This window comes from Mirounga angustirostris, unplaced genomic scaffold (genome assembly GCF_029215605.1).
Source record: "Mirounga angustirostris isolate CCGP_5_RB_7025 unplaced genomic scaffold, mMirAng1.0.hap1 SCAF_13, whole genome shotgun sequence".
Lineage (NCBI taxonomy): Eukaryota > Metazoa > Chordata > Mammalia > Carnivora > Phocidae > Mirounga > Mirounga angustirostris.
The window spans coordinates 4,733,018-4,754,536 of NW_026991721.1; the positions used below are offsets into that span (position 1 = coordinate 4,733,018).

A 21,519-nucleotide genomic window follows, 5' to 3' on the forward strand; every position below is an offset into this window, starting at 1 on the left:
TCCGCATTCCAGGCCCTGGGGGGTTGGCCAAGCTTCGATCTTCAGTCCTGCTGGGAAGCCCTTCTTCCAGATCTCTGTGTTGATTCTTAAGTGGAGTGTGTGCCCGGGACTCCCAGTGGTGCTTCTTCTCTAACCTCCCTGCGACATTCCAACTGGGGTTAGGCCCTTCCCGCCTGGCACGGGGTGGCTGGGGGAGGGCAGCCAGGCTTCCTCATGACTCCTGACTTGCTGACTTCTCAAGTCTCCTGCAGGCTGGAGACCCCCCAGGGGCAGGCAGCAGGCCTTATCTCTTGGTGTCCTCCAGTACCACCCCAGTGGGTAACAGGGCAGGCCTGGAGCCGTGTTTACTGACTGCCTCTGCGAGGACCAGGCTCTCCAGGGCCCGTCTGCTGGAAAGGACAGGGCGGCAACCAGGGAGGGCAGGAGGGCTGGGAGGTTCCCGCCCCCACCCTGGGCGAGCGTGGCCTGGCCGCCCCATCCACTGGGGTCCACATGGATGGCAGGGCCAGGAGGGACCCCTTGGACAGCAGAAGCCTGGGGCGGCCACACACAGAGATCAGATGGAAGCAGACACTGGCCAAGGAATAGCCCAAAGCCCAAGTACGTAATCTGCAGAGCCCAGCGCAAAATGAAAAGGCGGGGCCTCTTTCTTAAAAACTATTCAGAATATCAGGATGGCAACAGCAGAGCACAAAATAAGGTGCAGGGGCCCTTCATGACGGCACGAGTCAGGCCTCCTGCCCGCACGTCTCTGCCCAGGGGTTCAGCCTACCCTGTGGGGGCCTGATAGAGACACGGTGCTCCGGACGGACAAGTGCACAACTCTGACAGCTGCCCAGGGCAGGGCCGGAGGCCGGGATCCCCTCTGTGAGGACACTCGATTCAGAAACACACATGGCACCAAAGAATGGCAGTGACGTTTTAAAAAAATTAAGTTTATAAATATTTTCTCCACTGTACAAAGTTTTCCCAGCCCTGCCCACCCCGTCACTGTTCACATTTCTCGCGTTTTTAAAATCCCAACTATATTTATTTTTTTTAAATCATAAAATATATTTTTTTCTTTGTTCATATTTAAAACTATTTACAAGGGCGCAGAGAGGCCAGGGCGGCCCGGCAGAGGTCAGGACGAGTCCGTGCAGGGGGACGGAGGGGGAGGGAAGAGATGGAAGTAGCTCCTCTCGGTGGCGGGCGAAGGGGGGTAGCTGTCCTCTGCCGACAGGTACTGGCTGTGGGGCGTCGGCGGCGGTGGGTAGGGGTCTGAGTCCGAGTTCAAGTCCAGGTAATACTTGCTGGCCTTCCAGCGGCTGGCACTGTAGTCGCTGTCGCCAACATCGGTGCTGCAGGGCGTCGTGGGGGGCGCCATGCCGCGGACGATGTAGGGCCTAGAGGGGACACAGCGAGTGGGGCCTCGGCTCGGGGCCCCTCACTCGTGCGGTCTCTCGGAGCCACACGTCCCCACCTCACAAGTGGGCGTGCCGGCACCCGCACTCCAGGGGAGGCCAGCCCCCCGCAAGGACGGCAGCCCTGGGCCGCGGCTGCCTTCGGGGTGGGTCGGGGGGGGAGAACGCGGCCTCCAGGGCCGGCCTGGCTGGCCTTGGGCGACTGACTACCTAACCCCTCTAGACCTCAGTTTCTCATTGGTAAAACGAGGAGGATAAAACAGGACCTGGTTCCAAAGGGGCTCGTGAAGGTTAGATGCGATTCTGCATGGAAAGTGCGAGAAACAGTGCCGGACACGGGAAAGTGCGAGAAACAGTGCCGGACACGGGAAAGTGCTTGACAACCGTTCCCCATGGTATCGTTCCTATAAATATCGGGAGACCGGTGGGCCTGGAAGGGTCCCCTACTGAGTTAAGGCAATCTGACCCAGGACATGCCTCCCAGAGGTCTCCTGCACCCTAAGGTTCTGTGTGGGGCTGCCGTACAGCCTGAGCTGGGGGTGCGGCCAGGGTATGTTTCAGAGCCCCAGGGGGCTCATCGAGGGCGAGGAGGGGGAGCCAGCACGGGGCACGTGGGGCTGAGAAGGTGCAGCAGGAGGACAGGCCCCACAGGACCCTGGGGGGGGCAGGAAGGGACCCCGACAGACAGTGTGGGAGGGAAGAAGTGGCACAAAAATCGGACATAAGGAGTAAAGCCGGGGGTGGACCGGAGACTGAGGGGTCTGGCCAGTGTGCATGTGACAGCCTGGGGACAGCCACCAACAAGGCCACTGGGGACACACTGGGGCGCTGAGGCACCGGGGGGACCACGGCAGGTCCCTGACTAGGGCAGTGACTCGGTAACAAGGGGCACCTCTCCTCTTCAGGCCCCAGAGTTCCTGAAACGGCCACCAGATGGCAGGCGACGCTCTGAGGTGCCTCTGCACCGGAGGGGGAGGGGGAAGGGGGAGGATGAGGACGAGGGGCCTCCACTCCCAAGCCCCTGCCTCCGCCTGCCCCTTCAGGTCGCTCCCGTGGGGTGAGGGGTCCAGTGCACCTGTGTGGCAGGCCCTGTAGGCTGAGAGCCCTGGGTCGAAGGTCACCTCAGGCCCCGGCCTGGCCCCTGGACACAGGCCAGCACACCCAGATCCCTCTTCTCAACGTTCTCAAGTGTCCGCGCCCCCGCCAGCCCCGACCCAGGGAGGCAGGGAATGCAACCCCAACTGGAGCAGACCTGCGGGTTTCCCTGTGGTGGGTGGGAAGAGAGGCCCCACGGTGGCAGGGGCCACACCAGCACTCATGTGACTTGGACCTGAGCCTTCCGGGACGGAGGCAGCAAGCGGTGGTCCTGCGGCTGGATTCCAAACACAGGCACACCTTGGCCCCCTGTGCCTTGGCCTCCCTGGGCGGTGGGGGCCCGGGCCACGCCACAGTGGGAATCCCCTGGTGGCGTCATTCCAGGCCACGACTGCCTGGGCGTGTCCCCAGAGCTACTTCTAGATTCCAGAGCCTGCTCACAACACGGGATTTGGTTGGTTTCTGGACTCAACAGGCAGACCCGCTTCACTCCGTGGGGAGGCAAGCCGGGCACGGTCTGAGGGCCCAGGAGAGCCCACCAGCACCCTGGCCCTCTCTGCCAGGTCTTCTCACCGAGGAAATGGGGACAAGACCCCGCCTCTACCACAGGTTTGTCCAGAGGCCCAGACGGCCCCGGGTGTGCAGGGCTGTGGCAGGGACTTCGTACCTGTAGGGTCTCGCGGTGGTGGGAATGTTTGAAGAGTAGAACACGTCCACGTTGTACAAGGAGGGGTCCGTGGCGGGGGAGGGTGGCGGGTTCAGGATCTGAGGAGAGCCAAGCAAGGGTTATGCGCTTCCGGTGGCGCCCCGCCCTCCCGATCAGGCGGACAGGTCTGCACGGGGCCCACCCGGCTACGTGGGCCCCACACTGTGGGGAACCAACAGCTGTCCTGTCACCCCTGCAGGTGGTCACAGTAAGAGGCAGCGGGGCCTGTGGCCCGAATACCCGCCCTGCGGCCCAGCAGGGACCCCAGGCCCACACCCCGATGCGCAGCCGGGCTCTAAAGAGGTCCCTGGATGCCTGCACCCGCCCCATGCACTGCCCCCCAACACCCAGCAGCAGATGTCCCCGCAGGCCCTGGGGTGTACCCCGGTGCCAGTGGGCGCCTCATGACGCTGCTCTGGGACTTGTCTAACTCCCCTTTTGGACTGTGACTTCTCCATTTCTCCCCACATGGTGTGAAGACTAATTCCTACAAGACCCTCCTTATTCCTAACACTAAGGTGGCTCCGCATTCCGGCGGGAACCCCGACCACGAACAGGGGGCGCCACGCTGAGGGAGGGGCCCCAGCCCCTCCACGCAAATCAGGGGAAGGTGCCCCCTTCCCAGGGGATGTATTGCCCCAAAACTGTGATAATGAATACAGTGCATCCTCCAGAGCCAGGCAGCCCAGGACCGGCCCCCCAGAGGGACAGAGGGACCTGGGGCCCCCGGTGACGCACGCAGATCTGCATCTTCCCCGGCAGCTGCCACCGACAGCACCCCACCATCACATGGCCCTTCTGGGCATGCGGGGCTTTTGTGGGGTCACAGCCGGACCCTGCTTCCGGAGCTCTCACAGCTGAATGGGAACATGGCTGGCACTGTGTGTCCTGAGGGACTGGAGGGCAGAAGAAAGGGCCCAGCCTTTCCTGACAGGCAGGTGTATATGGGTCCTGATCACTCCCCAGCTGCGGCGTGCCCCCTGGTGACACATGGTGAGTAGCCTACAAGAAGTGCCCTTTGGGAAGTGGCAAGAGCCCCCAGTCCTTATTCTGGGGAAGGTCCTCTTCGGCCCAAATAGCCAGCCTGGGGATCCCTCAGGATTTGCCCCCAGAGTTGGGAGGGCATGATACTGAGGGGGTGTCATTCAGAGGGGGGAGCAGGAACCAGGTGGGGAAGCCCAGCAGAAACGGCCTCCTAGAACCGCCCCTGCACCCCACGCCCCTGGGGTCCTGTTTCTTCTTCTGCCCATGAATCTGACTGGACCTGGTTTCCCTTCACCTCCACCTCCAAGGTGAGCTTTGGGATTCTCCCCAAATCCCTTGCTCTGCGGGTGGTCACTGCCCCTTCCCCCAGCGCACGGTGGTCTGGCTGCTCTTCCCAAGTTTGGGGCGGGGGCAGCCCCTCAAGGACGTGGGCTCAGGAGAGCGCCCCCTTCTGGTCGGGCTGACATCATGTGCGGAGTGTCAGACGCCCTCAAAAAGGCCGGCTTTTCCTTTAGCAGCAAAAAGCGGAGTTGGGCGAGGGGCTTCCATTGCCTTTAGAAGCCATCGTGTGGGTTCCAGAAAGTACGTATGAAACTACCGTGTATGATCCTAGAATGGTGGATTTGTGTCACTGCATGCTGGTCCAAGCCCACAGAGTGCGCCCACAGAGTGCACTTCACCAACAGTGAACAGTGCTACCAGCTGTGGGCTTTGTGTGATTATGATGTGTCCGCGTGGGTTCGTCCCTGGTGCAAGACATCAGAGGTGACACTAAGGGAAGCTGTCCACGTGGGGGGCAGGAGGCATGGGTGGCCTCCCCAGCGGCGCCTGTGGCCCGAATACCCTCCTCTCAATTTTGCTGTGAACCGAAAGTTGCCCTTAAAAAAGTCTTAACAAAAAAAGCACCTTTGTAAAACTGGTGAAATCTGAATAGGGCCAAAAAATACCCTCTCAGTGTCCTACTCCTTCCATGGTGCTATTGCCCTAGACTGAACATGTGTGTCCCCCGTCAAGTCCTATGCCGAATCCTAACCCCCGATGTGATGGTATCGGGAGGTGGGGCCTCAGGGAGGTAACTCAGTCATGAGGGTGGAGCCCACATGACCCGGGTCAGTACCCTGATAACAGACCCCGTTCTGCCCTGTGAGGAGGATGAGGCGGCCACCCGTGAACCAGGAACTGGGCCCCCACAAGACACCAAATATGTCAGTGCCTTGCTCTTGGACTAGGCAGCCTCCCAAACTGTGAAAAACAGCTGTCTAAGCCCCACCCAGTCTGTGTTATCTTTGTTAGAGCAGCCGAGGACGACCAAGACGTTAGTCATGCGAGATGCTGCCTTTGGGGGGATCTGGGTGAAGGGTACGTGAGATCTCTCTGTATTCTTACAACCACATGTGAATTGACAATGATCTCAAAATACAAAGTAAAAAAAGTTACTCTCTTGGCTGGGAAAACAAAGTCCAGCCTTTTGTATACTTGCTTGTGTACAGATTACCCGTGGGGACACACGAGAAACTCGCCACAGGATGTGCCTCTGGGAGGTGGCGGTTCTTGCTCAGAGTGAGGGGGTGACCGACCCTCCTTCTGCTGTACGTTCTACTGTACCTTTTGAATTTTGTACCATGAGCCTATATTACTGATGTGAAACAATGCAGTCAATCTGAAAACAGCTCGCTTCACACGGGGTTTCTTCTTTTTAAATATTTTTTTAAAATATTTTATATAAGGGCGCCTGGGTGGCTCAGTCATTGGGCGTCTGCCTTCGGCTCAGGTCATGATCCCGGGGTCCTGGGATCGAGCCCCACATCGGGCTCCCTGCTCAGCCAGGAGCCTGCTTCTCCCTCTCCCACTCCCCCTGCTTATGTTCCCTCTCTAGCTGTCTCTCTCTCTCTCTGTCAGATAAATAAAATCTTTAAAAAAAATAAATAAATAAAAAAGATTTTATTTATTTATTTGAGAGAGAGAGAGAGAGCACGAGCAGGGTGAGGGGCAGAGGGAGAAGGAGACTCCCCGCCGAGCAGGGAGCCCGATGCGGGACTCGATCCCAGGACCCCGAGATCATGACCTGAGCCAAAGGCAGACGCTTAACCAACTGAGCCACCCAGGCGCCCCAACGGGGTTTCTTTTTGGCAACACAAAAATGTTCTAAAACAGTAGTAACAGTTGCACCCACCTGTGAATATACTAACCGCCACCAAATTCTACCCCTGAAGTGGGTGAACTGTATGGTATCTAAGTTGTATCTCAACAAAGCTGTTTAAAGGGGCGCCTGGGTGGCTCAGTCGGTTAAGCGTCTGCCCTCAGCTCGGGTCATGATCCCGGGGTCCTGGGATCAAGTCCCGCATCAGGCTCCCTGCTCAGCAGGGAGTCTGCTTCTCCCTCTGCCCCTCCCCGCCACTTTAAGTGCATGCTCTCTCTCAAATAAATAAACAAAATCTTAAAAAAAAAAAAAAAAAAATAGCTGGGCTGGTAACAGTGTCATCTCTTGCTGCTAATAAGAATCCCCGGGCCAGGGTGCCTGGGTGGCTCAGATGGTTAAGCGTCTGCCTTCGGCTCAGGTCATGATCCCAGAGTCCTGGGATCGAGTCCCGCATCGGGCTTCCCGCTCCTTGGGAGCCTGCTTCTCCCTCTGTTTCTCTCTGTCTCTCATGAATAAATAAATAAAATCTTTAAAAAAAAAAAAAAAAGAATCCCCCGGCTGGGCGCCTGGGTGGCTCAGTTGGTTAAGCGACTGCCTTCGGCTCAGGTCATGATCCTGGAGTCCCTGGATCGAGTCCCGCATCGGGCTCCCTGCTCGGCAGGGAGTCTGCTTCTCCCTCTGGCCCTCCCCCCTCTCATGTGCTCTCTCTCATTCTCTCTCTCTCAAATAAATAAATAAAATCTTAAAAAAAAAATCTTAAAAAAAAAAAAAAAAAAGAATCTCCCGGCTCCCAGCGGAGCCAGGGGACAGAGAAGCCAGGGCACCGAGCCTCCTGGTGTCTGCATGGGGGGGCTCAAGGGGCAGTCCTGGAGTGAGCTGCTATTTCTAGCTGGTCACGTAGCACATGTGAGAGTCAGGGGATGGTGGCAACAGAGAGGACTAGAGGGATGGTGGGGAGTATTCTAAACTCCAGGCTTGCGGCTCCTCGTTTCTGCTGCCTCTAGACATGTCCCAGGCCTGCAGCCTCCAGGAGACGCAGTTCCCAGCGGGCAAAGCCCAGATAGTGTCCCTTGCTGCCCCCTTCCTCCCAGGGCTGCCAGTGTCAGATGTGGTAAGGAGTGGAGAGCCCGGACATGAGACACCAGAAAGGCAGAAACACCCAGCCCTGGCGGGTAGGGCTTCCTGGAGACCCCCAAAGAAAGCACAGGAGGCAGTGTTCAGCTTAGAAGAGCACAGTGTTGCAGGAAGTCAGGTTTGTAAGGATTAAAAAGTATAGAACCATGTAATGTCAGACCCCAATGCTTGTCTACACAGATTCACGCTGGTGCATCGAGCTCACCCAGGTCCCTGGGGCTGTGCTCTTGGAAGTGTCCCCCCCCTCCAGCCAGCCTTGGGAGAAGTCCCCTGGCAGAAATGTGGTGGAAGTGGGGGGCACTGGGGGCTTCAGTGTTTCACCCTCTGTACGGTCATTTCTCTGTAGCATGTGGCTCAGCTAGGACCAGGCCCTCAGCCCACACGGCCTCCTTGGAGTGTTTCAGCCACAAAAACCTGCGAGTGACAGTCCTTTGGAAAACAATCCAGCTATTTCCTGGGACCTAGCAGGGCCTTGGGAGAGAAAATATGATCTTGGCAGGGACGCTAAGGAGAAGGGCACCCAGGCCAGTGGATCGCCCTACCCAGACCGGCCCTACAAGAGGCAGTCATAGACAGGGTGGGGCCTATGAGGAACGAAGGTGGTCACCAGGGCACTGAAATGTCCAACAGCAACCCTAGGAGGTGGGATTATGGGGGAGACTCCGCCCCTGATATCTGTATGGGGTTTTCAGATTAGCCACAACGAATAAGGAGTATCCCTTCTACACAGAGAAAATGTCCCAAGAGAAAAACGAGAAGATGCACACGGGGAAGAAAGCAAACACTCCCACCCTTCTCTGTGGTGGTAGGACAGCTAATAATTCTAGGAATCCTGAGGTCACAGGAAGTGTCCCCTGGCCAGCCACTCATGGTGGAGAACCCCTGCTCCCACCCCCACTCACCGGCGGGTACAGGGTGGCCTTGGTGCTGGACGAGCTGCTGGACGAGGCCCCGGTGACATGGTTCCGGTCATAGAGGGGCACTCCGCCCCGGCCCCCCATCAGGCTCACGGAGCTCATCATGGACTTGCCACATGAGATGCCTGCCAGGGGGAGGGGGACAAGGTGGGTCAGGGGCCAGGCCACCCACAGACACAGCACACGCTCCTTGGCTCCTGCTGCCCGTAAGACCCAGGCTCGGCGGGGGGGGGGGGGGGGGGGGGGGGCGAGTCCTGTCCTGTCCCTGCCCCCACCGGCCCCTCTGCCCACCCCCAGCGTGCGTCTCACCCACTCACCCCACACCCTGCCCCGGCGACTCACCCCACCTCTGCCCAGGGCCCTGGCCCACGGCAGTGTCTTACCTGTGAAGGGACCGTGCTGTGAGCTGCCCGGGGCTATGAAATTGAGGGGCACGTGGGGGGTCCCACTGACGTACTCATGCGGGAAAGGCCCGTTGGCCCCCGCGTAGCGCTGACACACCACGCGCTGGCAGACAAAGTAGACCCCGCCCATGACAAAGAGGGACAGGATGATGCCGATGACCGGCCCGATGGCGCTGCTGTGGGCCGGGCTGTCGTCGGAGGGCGGCTTGGTGATCTCTGTCAGAGAACGGACAGGGAGAGAGGGCGGACATTAACAGTGAAGGCTCGGGCCCTCCTGCAGGGGTGGAGCCCGCGTGCCCCGGAGGGGCCAGTTCAGCACAGCGCCCAGCGGTGGCGGCGGGGGGGGGAGGGAGACGCTGGGGTGCTGGGGCGCCAGGCTCATCTCAGTACCACCGACATGCTGCCCCCCCCGGCCTGCCTGGAGCACCCTCCTCTCTCCTCCTCGCTCCCCCCTTCCTCTCTCGTCCCGCTCCCCACCTGGCTGGCTAAGCTCTACCTACTTTCCAACAATCCCTCAACAGCAACCCCCTACAGCAGCCTCAGATCCGTCATCTGGGGCTCTCCGTGGAGGCTGAAAGCGTGTGCGCTGGAGGCCCTATGAGTCACGGGCCCAGGCAGCTGGGCCTGGGGGCTGCAGGCCTGTCTAGTGGGGGACATCACCCACGTACAGGGGCTACGCTGGGCCGACAACACACCCAGAGCTGGAGGCATGCGCTGAGCCCCACATGCCGGCCCGGCACAGAGGCCCGACGTGAGGGTGGCGTGAGGGGCGGAGTGTGACAAAGCCTGGGCATGGGGGCTCTGCCAAAGCTGCAAAGCCAGAGCCCACTCAGGGCTGCAAGGTGCCCAGGAGTCTTTCTGGGGTCCCTGCCAGTGCAACGGCCAGGTGGGGGGACTCCTGGGGCTGGCTCTGCTGTCAAAGCCTCAGCAGGGGGCGGGGGGGCCACGGAGGCTCTAAACTCAACTTTGACAAAGGGACATTCACTTGCTCATCAGGCTGGCCCAAGGATTCCAAAGGCAACCCACTATGTCCCTCCTGCCAGCCAAAACCCAAAGGGAAGGAGGAAAGTGCTGGTTCGGGCGACAGGACCAGACTACGGATGAACGTCACCCCTGACAGGGGAACCAGCGTCACGCCAGAGGCTGGAGACCCCGTCAGAATGACACCTGCCCAGCCAGTGGGCGGGGGCTCAGATCCCCGGTTGCCCCCATCTCTGTCCTCTGGCCCCACGTTACTCACTTTCTTGAGATGGTAACCGAGGTGCCTCACCTGGCTTCACGTGAAGGTACAAAAGTGTTTGGGGACCCCTCCTCCTTCCCCGCTCACAACACCTCTCTCCTGCAATCAGCTCTCAGACTAGGTACCTCTACAGTAAGTGGAGAGCCCGTGTCCCCAGACATGCACGCACATTCCCACTTCCTGTCTGGGGCTCCAGCTCCCTTCCTGTCACAGCCTTTCGAGAGCCACCACCTCCAGGGAGCCCTCCCTGACTGCCCTGGCCTCACATCCCGTGGCCCCCGTATCCCCGACTATACAGGCCGCATCACTCAAGAGGCGTGGAGCATGTGTGTGCATGTGGACTCTGCACCTCCTCAGCCAGAGAACAGGCGGCCGGGGGAAGGGCCACCCCGACTCCATCAGAGTGGTCTTGCGGCCTGAGAGATGCTGCTGCGTGACGTCCTAGTGGGCAGAAGCGCCCCTCTCAGGCCCCGTCCGCCGCAGGTCCGCGGGGGGCCTGTCTCTGGCACAGCCAGAAATACCCCAGGGCCCACAGCCCCCGTCCCCCTCAGCTCAGCCTCACCACTGCCTCTTCTTCCCGGAACGCTTCCCTGCCTGCCTGCCCCCAAGGCCCAGTACTCCCAACCTTCTGGCCTCTTCGTTCGGCCCCCAGCATATTTCTCCTCCTAGTCCCGACACTGGCCCGGGGTGAACCCTCGACGGGGAGCTGGCTCACCGCACAGGAGCTCATCGGAGCCGTCGATGCAGTCGGGGAAGGAATCGCACTGCTGCTTGATGAGGACGCACTGGCCGCTGGCACAGCGGAACTGGTTGGGCAGGCAGACGGCTGCAAGGAGGAGTCTCGCGTTCAGAGGGGCTACGGGGTGTGATGCGGCCAGGTGCGCTACGTGCCCCACCACTAAGACCCAGCAAGAAGGTCTGGGTTCCAAATGCAGAGCAGACAAATGGGACCCTTTCGAGGATGGGGTCAGGGAGTGGTCACAGCAAATCCAGTCTCCACCCTCCCCTCGATGACCCCTGTTCCGAGGCCTGCGTGATGCTGGGGTAGGGATGGCAGGGAAGAGACCTTGGTGAGCCCCGGGAAGTATTTATCAGGCTCCTACCACAGGTCAGGCCCAGGCAGGGCCAGGACTAACACAGCCTCTGCCCCAAGGCTCGCCTGAGTTACCAGGAGGTGAGAGCCAACTAGAGGAATGACCTAGAATGGGTGGGGCAGGGGACAGGTGCTATCTCAGCAGAGCTCCCTGGGTGGAGGATCAGGAAGGAGGAGCAGAGCTCAACCAGGAAGGCAAAGGCAGCTCACAGCCTCTTGGACTAGGAAGAAGAAGGCTGGGTACGGCCTGCCGTCTCTGTCTCCCTCCGTGCTCCAGAATGCGGACCTGGAAGGAGCTACAGCTCTTCGAGGAAGGCACTGCCCGGGGGGCTCAGCCAGCGCCCACCCCCAGACCTTGCTATTTAAGCTCCCCACCTGCCCTGCCCTGCCCCGAGTGTCCCTCCCTGGGAACCAGAGACGAGGGGACCCTGTCCTTGCAGTGAGCGGGACAATCTGTTGGCAACGAAGCAGGGGAGGAGGCTTCTGAAAGAGAAGGTAAAACCCTTCTCAAAGGCTTGCTTTCAGTGCTGTACTTTGCACCAGGATAAACGTTTGCAGGCGAAGAGGTGGGGGAATGGCTCCTAGTCTGGGCTCCCGCCATCCTCTGAGACTGTCGCCAAAACACGTGTCCTAGGGCAAGGGTGTATGGTGGGACTCTGCAAACTCTTCTGTAAAGGGCCAGGTAATAGGTATTTAAGCTTCAAGGGCCATAGGTCTCTATTGTAAGGACTTAACTCTGCTGTTTTAGGGCAAGACCAGCCACGGACAATACGTAAACAAACGAGCCTGGCTGTATTCCAATAAAACTTTATGAAAATTGGTGGCGCTCCGGATCTGGCACTCGGGCTGCAGTCTGCCAATCCCCAGTCTACCACCTCCCTCAAAATCTCAAGGGTCCGTAAGCGGGAAAGACTTCACGACTACAGCTTTATAGAAACGGCTGAGGAAGTGGCCCCCACCCCCAGGCCCTCATCTTCCACAAGATGGCTGCTCATCACAAATGGGGACAGTGGATGGTGACCAACGAGCACGTGAGTTATCTAAGAACAGCATCCAGCGGCTGTGGGGGAGGCAGTTAGAGCAGCCCACTAAACTCAGTCATGGGGCCCTGGTGCTGACGATATGCGGCAGGAAACAACCAAGCACGTCCTTTATAAAAGGAAAATTCAGAGGATGCACACAGATAAGATGTTTTGCTGTCAGGTCTAAAGGAAGATCCTGCTGGTCAGAGTGGACTGGGGATGACTAAGGAAATCCTTTTGTCATTTTTGGCTCAGTGGGGTGCTAAAACCACCCAGGAGTAAGCGTTATTCCACAGACTGCTCTGTGGAGGACAGCACTGCCTTTTGGGACAGGGATTAATCAGCGTGCACCGCGGAAATCCAGCTGACTACTGGGCTTTGCCTTGGGTTTTTGTGAAACTCTTGACCCAATGAAGGAAGGCAAAATAGGCTCCTATAGTCTGCTTTCAAGCCAAACTGCATGGCAGGACAGGGTGGATGGCAAGGTTTTCTCAGTGGGCCTAAAGGTAACATTTTCCTCTCCTAAACCGAGGAGGATCTGGCACTTTCGCCCTTGGCAAAGGTTCTACAGTGAACCTGCTCGTGTGGCCAGACTGAGCTCAAGCTTCAGGAGGGCAAGGCAAGCGGCTGGCAGGGGGCGCAACTCAGGGAGGGGGCAGCCAGGATGGAGCAGGCCCAGAGGGGGGTGGGGGCGGGGCCAGAAGCGGGGGTGGGGGGGTGGGAGGGCTATGGCAGGCAGGGGCAGGGAGGGGCGGGGTCAGAGCCAGGGGCAGGGGCGGGGCTGAGGAGGGGGCGGGGCAGGGGCAGGCGGGGTGGGCGGGGCCAGCAGGGGGCGGGGCCGGCCTCACCGTCACAGTCGGCCTCGTCGGAGCGGTCCTGGCAGTCGGCCTCCCCGTCGCAGCGGAGGCGCAGGTCCACGCACTGGCCCCGCGCGCAGGGGAACTGGGCTGCCGAGCACACCGGGCAGCCCTCCTCGTCGCTCTGGTCGTCACACTCGGGGAAGCCGTCGCAGCGCCAGGCCCCGGGGATGCAGTCGATCTCCCCGGTGGCACACGCGAACTGGTCGGGGGAGCAGGTGGGAGGCTCTGCGGAGGACACAAACACCATCACGCACCGCCCCGCGGGGCCATGCGCTGCTGGGCTTCCGAGCGGGAGACGGTTCAGCTTCATCACGGTGCTGTACCCACACGGTCTCTAGGGCAGTGTGATCTATCCTGTCCCGCCTCTAGCCCCATCGTAAGATGAAAGTGGGGGTCATAAATGTTTGCTGAAAGGAGACAGGAATCCTCTTTGTTGCTTTTTTTAACTGTGGGGAAAGGGTCCTGAATGGAAACCTGAGCTCTAAGCAGCAGGTGCTACACCAAGTTGAGGAGAAAACGCTCTTAGCTAGAAACTCGATCCTGACCACTGAGAAGCCAGGGCAGACCCACCTCCTATGGGTCTCCATCTCCTCACATGCACCTCAGGGCATTGGGCCAGGTCTCCGGGGATGCCCACTGGAGCCCCAACTGGAGCCCCACCTTTGCCTGCCTGGGGTCCCAGGCTGGGCTACCCATCTAGCGTAGAGTCTGTATGCGTGCCCGCCCAGCCACACCTGAGCATCCAGTGCCTGCACACACACACACACACATAACACACACACTCCCCTTAGGAGCTGGAGGGTCAGAAAGCAGGTGCTTAGGACCTGCATCTGTTATAGATCTGGGGCAGCTGGAGCAGTGGGGCTGGGACTCTGCGGGTGGCTAGCGCACCCACGGATACAGCAGGGGGCTGCTGGAGGACCTGCTGGGCATCTTGCTGGGGAGCAGGCTAAGAAGAGGCAGGAGCGCGAGGATGCCATGGTGAGAGGGTGCAAGGGGGAGTAGGAAGGCTCCCGGTGGAGGGAGTCACCTAAAGGTGGGGAAGTGGGTGAGCAGGAGACAGGAGACCTGGGGCCACCTCCTCCCAGGTGACCATGGCAAGTCGCTCCTCTCCTCATGTCCACCTTCCTGAGTGCAGGCCAGGTTTCGGCCAGGACTCAGTTGGGGAGCAGGGTGGGATCGGGTGGGAGTTGGACAGGTGTGGGTTTGAACCTACGCTCCCCTCGGCAACTCTGCACAACCAGACAAACGCCCCAACCTCCCAGAGCCTCCATTCCCTCATCCCTAAAACAGAAGCAGCCACGCTACGCCCCACGCTCCTCACAGGATGGCAAGGTAAGCGTGGCTGTGTGTGGCTGTGCCTGGCTTGGGAAGGGCTCAAATAGCTTTAGTGGCGGTGCCACTGAGAAAGCTGAAGCACGTGGCTGCACCTTCTGCCGTCTGGCGCCTGCCACCTCGTGAGGCACCAGGCCCCTCGTCACCCCTGAGAACCCCTCCGAGCTCTTATCTTCCTGTGCTCTCCCCAGAGAAGTAGCCAGGCATCCACAAGTCTGAAGGGCCGAACCCGGGGGTTGGGGAGGGGCCAAAGGGGCACCTCGTTCAGGTAGAGGCCCAGGGCTGGGGTCCAAGGGAGAGAGCTGAGCACTCTGGGCAGCCCGGGCATTGTGGGAGTCAGGGCCACTCAGGCCACAAAACCACGTGAGCCCTGGGGCTGGAACTTGGAAAAAAAGCCATAAAGAAGCTCATGAGGGTCAAGGTGGCCCCCACCAGGGACAGCCACAAAATGTCCCCTCTGTTCTAGGCAAAGCTCTCTGGGGTTCACAGTGTAAGGCAGGGCAGGAGAAAGCTCCAGAAGGACAGGCCCTGTGGTCCTACCCCCTGAGCTCCAGGGGCAAGGCGAGCTGAGAACGGGCACGCGTGTACTGACAGGCACGTGCTGAGCATCTGTTGTGTGTAGGACACAGTGTGCGTGCCGTAAGGGGCGAGGATAAGCAGAAACGGGACAGGATTAAAACCAGCCTCTGAGCTCACAGAGAAGGGGAGATGAGAGGATCCAATGTCACCTGGGGGACAGTGGGGGCAGCAGAGAGAAAGCCCTGGCATTTGGGCTTCATCACAGTGATGATGACAATTGTCACCTTTTTTTAGGACTGCCCAGCATCCCACAACCTAATAGTAGCTGGCATTCCTGTGTGCCACGTGTTGGGGACCATGCAAGGTGCTCGTTACGCAATACCACAACAACTCCGAGGCAGGTGCTCTCGACTTCTCTACTCCACAGAAGAGAAAGCGGAGGCTCGGAGAGGGCAAGTGACCAGCCCAGGATTGCTCAGCTGGGGAGTGGGAGAGCTGGGATCTGAACCAGGTCTGTCTGACCCCGAAGCTTACATTCTTGACCACTCCCCACTCAGCTTTAGGGGAAGAAGAGGATCTAGGGTGGAAGGAGGGAGAACAGACAAAATTACAAAGAGAAACAGCAAGCCTACTATTGGAGTTAGAGACTTCAACACCCCCGCCGGTAACTGAGAGCTCACAGGCAGTCAGGAGGGACAGAGATGGCCTGAACAACACCATCCACCAACGGGATCTAACTGACATCTACAGAACACTTCCCCCAGTAGGAGCAGATGACACAACCTTCTCAAGCTGACCCGGAACACTCACCAAGAAAGACCACATGCTGGGTCATAATATACACCTGAACAAAGCTAAAAAGGTAGAAATCATATAAAGTATGTTCTCCGACCACAGTGGAATTAAACTAGAAATCAGGGGCTCCTGGGTGGCTCAGTTGGTTAAGCATCCAGCTCTTGATTTTGGCTCAGGTCATGATCTCAGGGTCCTGGGATCCAGGCCCACGTCAGGCTGCATGCTCAACAAGGAGTCTGCTTGAGATTCTCCCTCTCCTTCTGCCCCTCCACCTACTCACACTCTCTCATAAAAATAAATAAATCTTTAAACTAGAAATCAGTCACAAAGAGATAGCTGGGAAATCCCCAATTATTTCGATATCAAATCAACACACTTCTAAATAACTCAGGAGCCAAAGAGATTTAAAATTAGGAGAAATTTTAAAGCAATTTAAACAAAGGGAAGAAAACAACTTATCAAAATTTGTAGGATGCAGCCAAAGCAGTACTTCGAGGGAAATTCACAGCCCCAAATGTACACACTGGAAAAGGAGGGCAGACAGACATTTGGTCCTGGAGGCTGGATGCCACAGTGACTGTGATTTTAAAAGGATGCTGGGCAGGGACCTGGCAGGAGGGGAACCCAGAGTCCCAGGAGAAAGTGCTGAGGTCACACCTACCACCACAGGTCAGCAGGTTCTGCAGCAGCACGAGGTGGACCGGGCACGAGCACCGTGGTGTCCCGTCACCCTTGGCAATGCAGATGTGGGAGCAGCCGCCGTTGTCCCGGGCACACGGGTGGGCTGCTGTGGAGACAAAAAGAGGGAGGGGGTTGGGCTCTGCCTCTCACCTCAGGACTGCAGCCTAGAGGGTGCTGGAAACAAGGGCCAGGCAAGAACTCGCAAGAATGGGTGCTCCTGTGGGCCAGGCCCCTACACATCGTCCCACTTAATTCCCAGGGCAGCCTACGGGGTCTACTTCCTCTGCCGTGCATTTTACGGATAGGAAAACGGAGGCTGAGAGCACTCATATCACACGCTGGCCTGTCTACACCAGCTCCCACTGCACCCACAACCAGCACTCTGCACTGCCTGTCTCTCATGGTGGAGTGCATTGGGGGATGGCCCTCACATAGCCATGTCCTAATGCCTAGAATCCGTGAATGTGACTTTATTTGGAAAAAGGGGCTTCACAGATGTAATCAAGTTAAGGATCTGGAGAGGAGATCATCCTGGATTTTCTGGGTGGGCCCTAACTCCAACGATGGGTGTCCTTGTAAGGGACCCCAGGGGAGGTGAAGACGCAGACACAGGGGAGAAGTCTGTGTGATGACAGAGGCAGGGACCGGAGCCCTGTGGACACAAGGAGCACCTGCCACCACCACAAACTAGAAGGGGCAAAGACCGTCCCCACCCATAGCCTCCAAAAGGGGTGCAGCCCCACTGCCCCCTTGATCTCAGACGTCTGGCCTCCAGCCTATAGGACAATACACTTCCATTGCGTTGAGTCACCCAGTTTGTGGCCATTTGTTACGGCAGCCACAGGAAGCTAATACACGTGGGGATAAACAGCAAGACAGCGAATCCCCAGGGAACTCGCAGTTTTCAATTCAATGAACCGAATTAACCAACACCAGACCTACAGGAAGAAGCCTGGGAGGGTGGCTGCCCTCCCTCAGGTGAGAGGAAATGAGAGAAAGCACAGCCCCCCGCCCCACAGAAAAACCAGGGTCCTGCCTCAACCTCGGGGATTAAGTGCATAAAGTGATAGAGGTCATGGTTTAGAGCAGGGTCGCCACGCTTTCTCTATAAACAAGAAAGTAAACAGTTTTGGCGTGACGGGCCAGACCATCTGTCACAAGTCTTCCAGCTGTCACAGGAAGGCAGCCGTGTGGGGCACATAAGCCAATGGGCGTGGCTGTGTGCCAATAAAACTTTATTTACAAAATCAGGTGATGCCCGAATAGGGCCCAGGGGCCATGGAGCGCTAGCCATGGTTTAGAGGTGAGCTGTAGAGTTTCGTGAGTAAGCAGGTTGGGTGCCCCACATCCTAGACCAACACGGGAGAGCTCACTCAAGGGTCCCCCACCCTCACCCAAAACGAGGAGCCTCTCCACATCACCCTAGACACTGCACATTAGCACTCACAGCGACGCCCCCGTCTCCGACCTCATCCCTGTTAGTTAAACATTTCCTGGCTCTCCCATCCCCTCAGGTCGAAGGAGCTGCCAGTTGGCGTGCCGGGCTTTGTGCCAACACGAGCAAGTCTGGACGTTCGTGGGTTCAAAGCTCACCATTCTGACCACGGGCCAGCGGTTCTCAAGGCTGTGACACCCAGGAATCCGCGGCTTCGCTGAGAATGGTGTAAGGGGCCGGGGAAACTCGGGCACTCTGACCCACATCCGTCAGGCGCCTGAGCGACCTGGAAGCCACTTACCCAGCGACTTCACTTATCTAGGACCTGGCCGAGAACCCACAAGGCCAGAAACCAGCCACCCAGCAGTCAACACAGAAGTGACCGATTCAATTCATCAGAGGTGACGCCCCCAGCTCAAGAGAGAAGCTTATCCACTGAGCACATGCCGCTTGAGCCGAGGGGGAGCCAAGCAATTAGTAGGAGTCACTCAGAGCAGGACAGGAAAGGCGATCAGAGACAGGGACTCCGGGGAGGGAAGACGTGGCCAGCAGGAGGGTGAGGGGCCCGGGTGAGGCGGGCAAGTAGGGCAGCCCCCAGGGCCTCGAAGACGGGCAGCTTGAAGGTAGCTGGACAGGACAGGGACAGCGATGGCCCTGCTCACCGCTCTGTCCTGGCAGCAAGCATCCGGCCGGCAGCCGGGGTGTATTTACTGAATACAGAGTGGGCAGACAGACAGACACACACATGCTCCTATATCAATCTCTAGCCATACACAGAGGGGGTGGAGGAACAAGAGGTCCCCCAAGCGTAGGGGTCCCTCCCTCCCAGCTGTTGGGCGCATCCTAAGTCCCATTTCCCAGCCTGATCCCCTGCACAGTGGGTGCGATGAGCCACCGCATGCCCATGGTTTTGTTCCCGTACGCGGCAAAGGCGTTTTGCATTTGGCAGTGAGGCTACTCATCAGTTAAGTTGGAGTTAATCAAAAGGGATACTAATTTAAAGGTGGGTCAGACTCGGATCTGTTGCTGAGACGGAGGAGCAGTGAGGGCCGAGAGTGGCCTCCACCAACCGCCAATCCCGCAGTCCTCACCCTGGCCAGCCTCCTACTTGCTCCGCGGGATCAGTTCAGGGCTCTGCACAGATGCCCCTGCTCCCGTCGGGCACCTGCCCACAACACCCCCCCCCCCCCACCGCGCCCACATACAGAACTCCTCTAGGCTGATATCCTCCACGGCGTGAATGCCGGTCAGGTGGGCGACTCGGCCCTGGACTCGTGTCCGCTTGTCGCCGGTGGTCTTCTCCACACGCTCGATCATCTGCTGCTGCCGGTCAATCCAGTAGAGGTGCTTGCCCAGCACGGTCAGGCCCATAGGCTGCACGATGTTGGCATCCTCCAGGGTCAGGCGGTTCGCCCCTGCAAGTGGGACAAATGCCCCCCCGAGTGGCAGCGGCTGACCCCCAGAGCTCAGTCCATGCTCAGCTCAAAACAGAGGGCTTGCCAGGAACCCCAGGGGATTCCGCACTCTGGCCAGGGCCAGGAGCTAGAGCGGCTTCCCTGGAAGCAGGCTGATCTGCAAGAAGCCCTCGGACAGCACTGCTCCCATCTAGGCTGCCTCCCACTGGGCTGGCCCCTCCCCCCGACCCCACGCATGGAAGAAAAGGCCCTCTGAGCTCCTCTCCGGCCTCGGGGCATCCCAGTCTAAGAGGCAGCCCATTGTAGGGCGGCTACAAATGTGGGTGCTGGAGGCGGAGGGGGTCACACTCCTGTCCCAGCCCGCGCTGTGGGACCCTGGGCAGGTCACCCACCCTCGCGGAGACTCCTCTTCTGCCTCACCACATGGGGATCATTCAGGACCTATGTCTGGAACACTGGGCTGGGACCGTATGTGGTAGACACAAAGCCCCAGCACAAGGCCCACCCGAAACAGACCCCTGACAAACGTGGCGGCTGGTACCACCATTACGGATGACGAGGGAGGCCAGCTGTCCCCCTGAAGGTCAGATCTGTGGATTGCTGAGGGACCCAATGCCCGGGGCAGCCCCAGGGCACATACCTGACAGGTCACAGCTTTCGATGCGCTTCAGGTCCGCGTCCACCCAGAAGAGCTTGCCCAGCCTGTTGTCCACCACGAGGGCCACGGGCCGTATGAGGCCCGTGGTGAAGAGGACCTCACGCTCGGTGCCATCCAAGGCCGCTCGCTCGATCTTGGCCGCGCGGTCCTGCATGTTGGTGAAGTATAGGTAGCTGCGGGAGGGGAGCAGGTAAAGGACGAGTGTCACGGCCTGCCATCTCCACGGCCAGGATGGAGCACGCAAAGCACCAGAGAGGGCTGGCCCCCAAGGCTGTACGGGGTTGAGTGGTGTCCCCCCACCCCAAAGAATTCATATCTACCCAGAGCTCAGAATGCAACCTTAATTGGAAACTGAGTCTTTGTAGATGCCGTTAAGAATCAAGGTGAGGCCACCTGGTCAACACCTGGAGCCCCCAGAAGCTGGAAGAGAGACAAGGAAGGGTCCCCGCAGAGCCTCCCGAGGGGGCACAGCCCTGCTGACACTTAGCTTTAGACATCTGGGCCCTGGAACTGTGAAAGTTCTTTTAATCCCCCAGATGGTAGTCGTTTGTTGTGACCGGCTCAAGGACTAGCCCGCACTCTGGCTAAGTCCCCGCCTCCGTGGAGGTCAGCCTCAAGGGAGACTTATTAGGTTGTTAAAGAGCCACCTAAAACAACAGGCTTGTGCTCCCTGACCCTCGTGTGCTGCAGAGGCTGAGACCACCATCATCCTCAGATTCTCGGATGCAGACAACAAATCCCTGAGCTTACATCACCTACGTGAGGTTGCAAGGGCAGCAAGTGATGGGGTCAGGTTTCAACCTTGGTCTGCCCGGCCCAGGACCCGTGTGCACAGGAGCCGTGCCCAGGCGTGAGCTCCATCAAGCGGTGCCTCCACAAGTCTGAGCCCCGCCTGGTGGCAGCCCTGCAGGTGCCCGAAGGTGGCTGTCGTGTGCTTGCCGTCAGGCCCCAAACCTTCCCGTGCCTAGCTTTAGTTCTGAGCTTTAGGTCATGTGGGTTTTGGTCTCCCTCTCACCCTGGTTATTCCCTTTGGGACCCTCCGAGTCTGTCTACATCTTCATGGAAGGAAGAAGCTCCCAGGAGTTGAGGCTGTGCCCAGAAAAGTGGTGAGCTCCCTGTGATGGAAGGTATGCAAGTGAATAACCAGCCATCATCTGGGATGCTCTGGAAGGGATTTTTGTTTTGGGTTCAGATTTGATGGGGATGGTACAAAACCTATGAACGAAAACTTCTATCCTTTCTCTGTCTCCCTGCCAGGGTGCAGAACCCTGCACTGCAGTGCCCGCCCACCCCTCGGCCTCGCACCCTCGCTCGGCGTTGACGACGATAGCCCGGGGCTTGTCACGGTCCCCACGGAGCACCACACCCATGGCGTCTCCATTCAGCCGATGGACGTTGATGGTATTGGTGGCCTCACACGTCCAGAACAGCGTCCTGCTGTAGACGTCGATGCTGAGGTCGTGGGGCTGCCTATCTGGGTTTTGGCTCTGGCTTGGAGAGGTCAAAACGAAGGGCTGTAAAAACGAAGAGATCTGAGCGTTGGCTACGGCCGTCATGGGAGGGCAGAGGCCTCAGTTTCTGAGTCCAGACTGCAAGTCGGGACTCCAGCCCTGTCTGGGGCCCCTTCCTGTCGGATCAGCAAAACTTCATCCTTGGGGGTAAGGGGTGCCCCTAATAAAGAAT

At 58.8% G+C, this 21,519-nt stretch overlaps 1 protein-coding gene across 3 annotated transcripts in view; it reads right to left on the reverse strand.

Annotated features, from left to right (window-relative positions):
* Positions 1-914: 914 nt before the first annotated feature.
* The window catches only part of LRP5 (LDL receptor related protein 5), a 99,234-nt gene continuing 78,629 nt past the window's right edge, over positions 915-21,519 (reverse strand). For 2 of the 3 annotated variants that reach the window (XM_064576069.1, XM_064576071.1), the window contains 10 exons: positions 21,142-21,350; positions 19,819-20,009; positions 18,969-19,178; positions 16,309-16,434; positions 12,987-13,223; positions 10,739-10,849; positions 8,763-8,999; positions 8,365-8,504; positions 3,166-3,263; positions 915-1,385 (listed from right to left, as the gene is read on the reverse strand). In XM_064576069.1, the coding sequence (XP_064432139.1) occupies positions 1,124-1,385; positions 3,166-3,263; positions 8,365-8,504; positions 8,763-8,999; positions 10,739-10,849; positions 12,987-13,223; positions 16,309-16,434; positions 18,969-19,178; positions 19,819-20,009; positions 21,142-21,350 (1,821 nt within the window). In that variant the 3' untranslated portion in view covers positions 915-1,123. The remainder of the gene's footprint in view (positions 1,386-3,165; positions 3,264-8,364; positions 8,505-8,762; positions 9,000-10,738; positions 10,850-12,986; positions 13,224-16,308; positions 16,435-18,968; positions 19,179-19,818; positions 20,010-21,141; positions 21,351-21,519) is intronic. The other variant, XM_064576070.1, reaches the window with a different exon arrangement.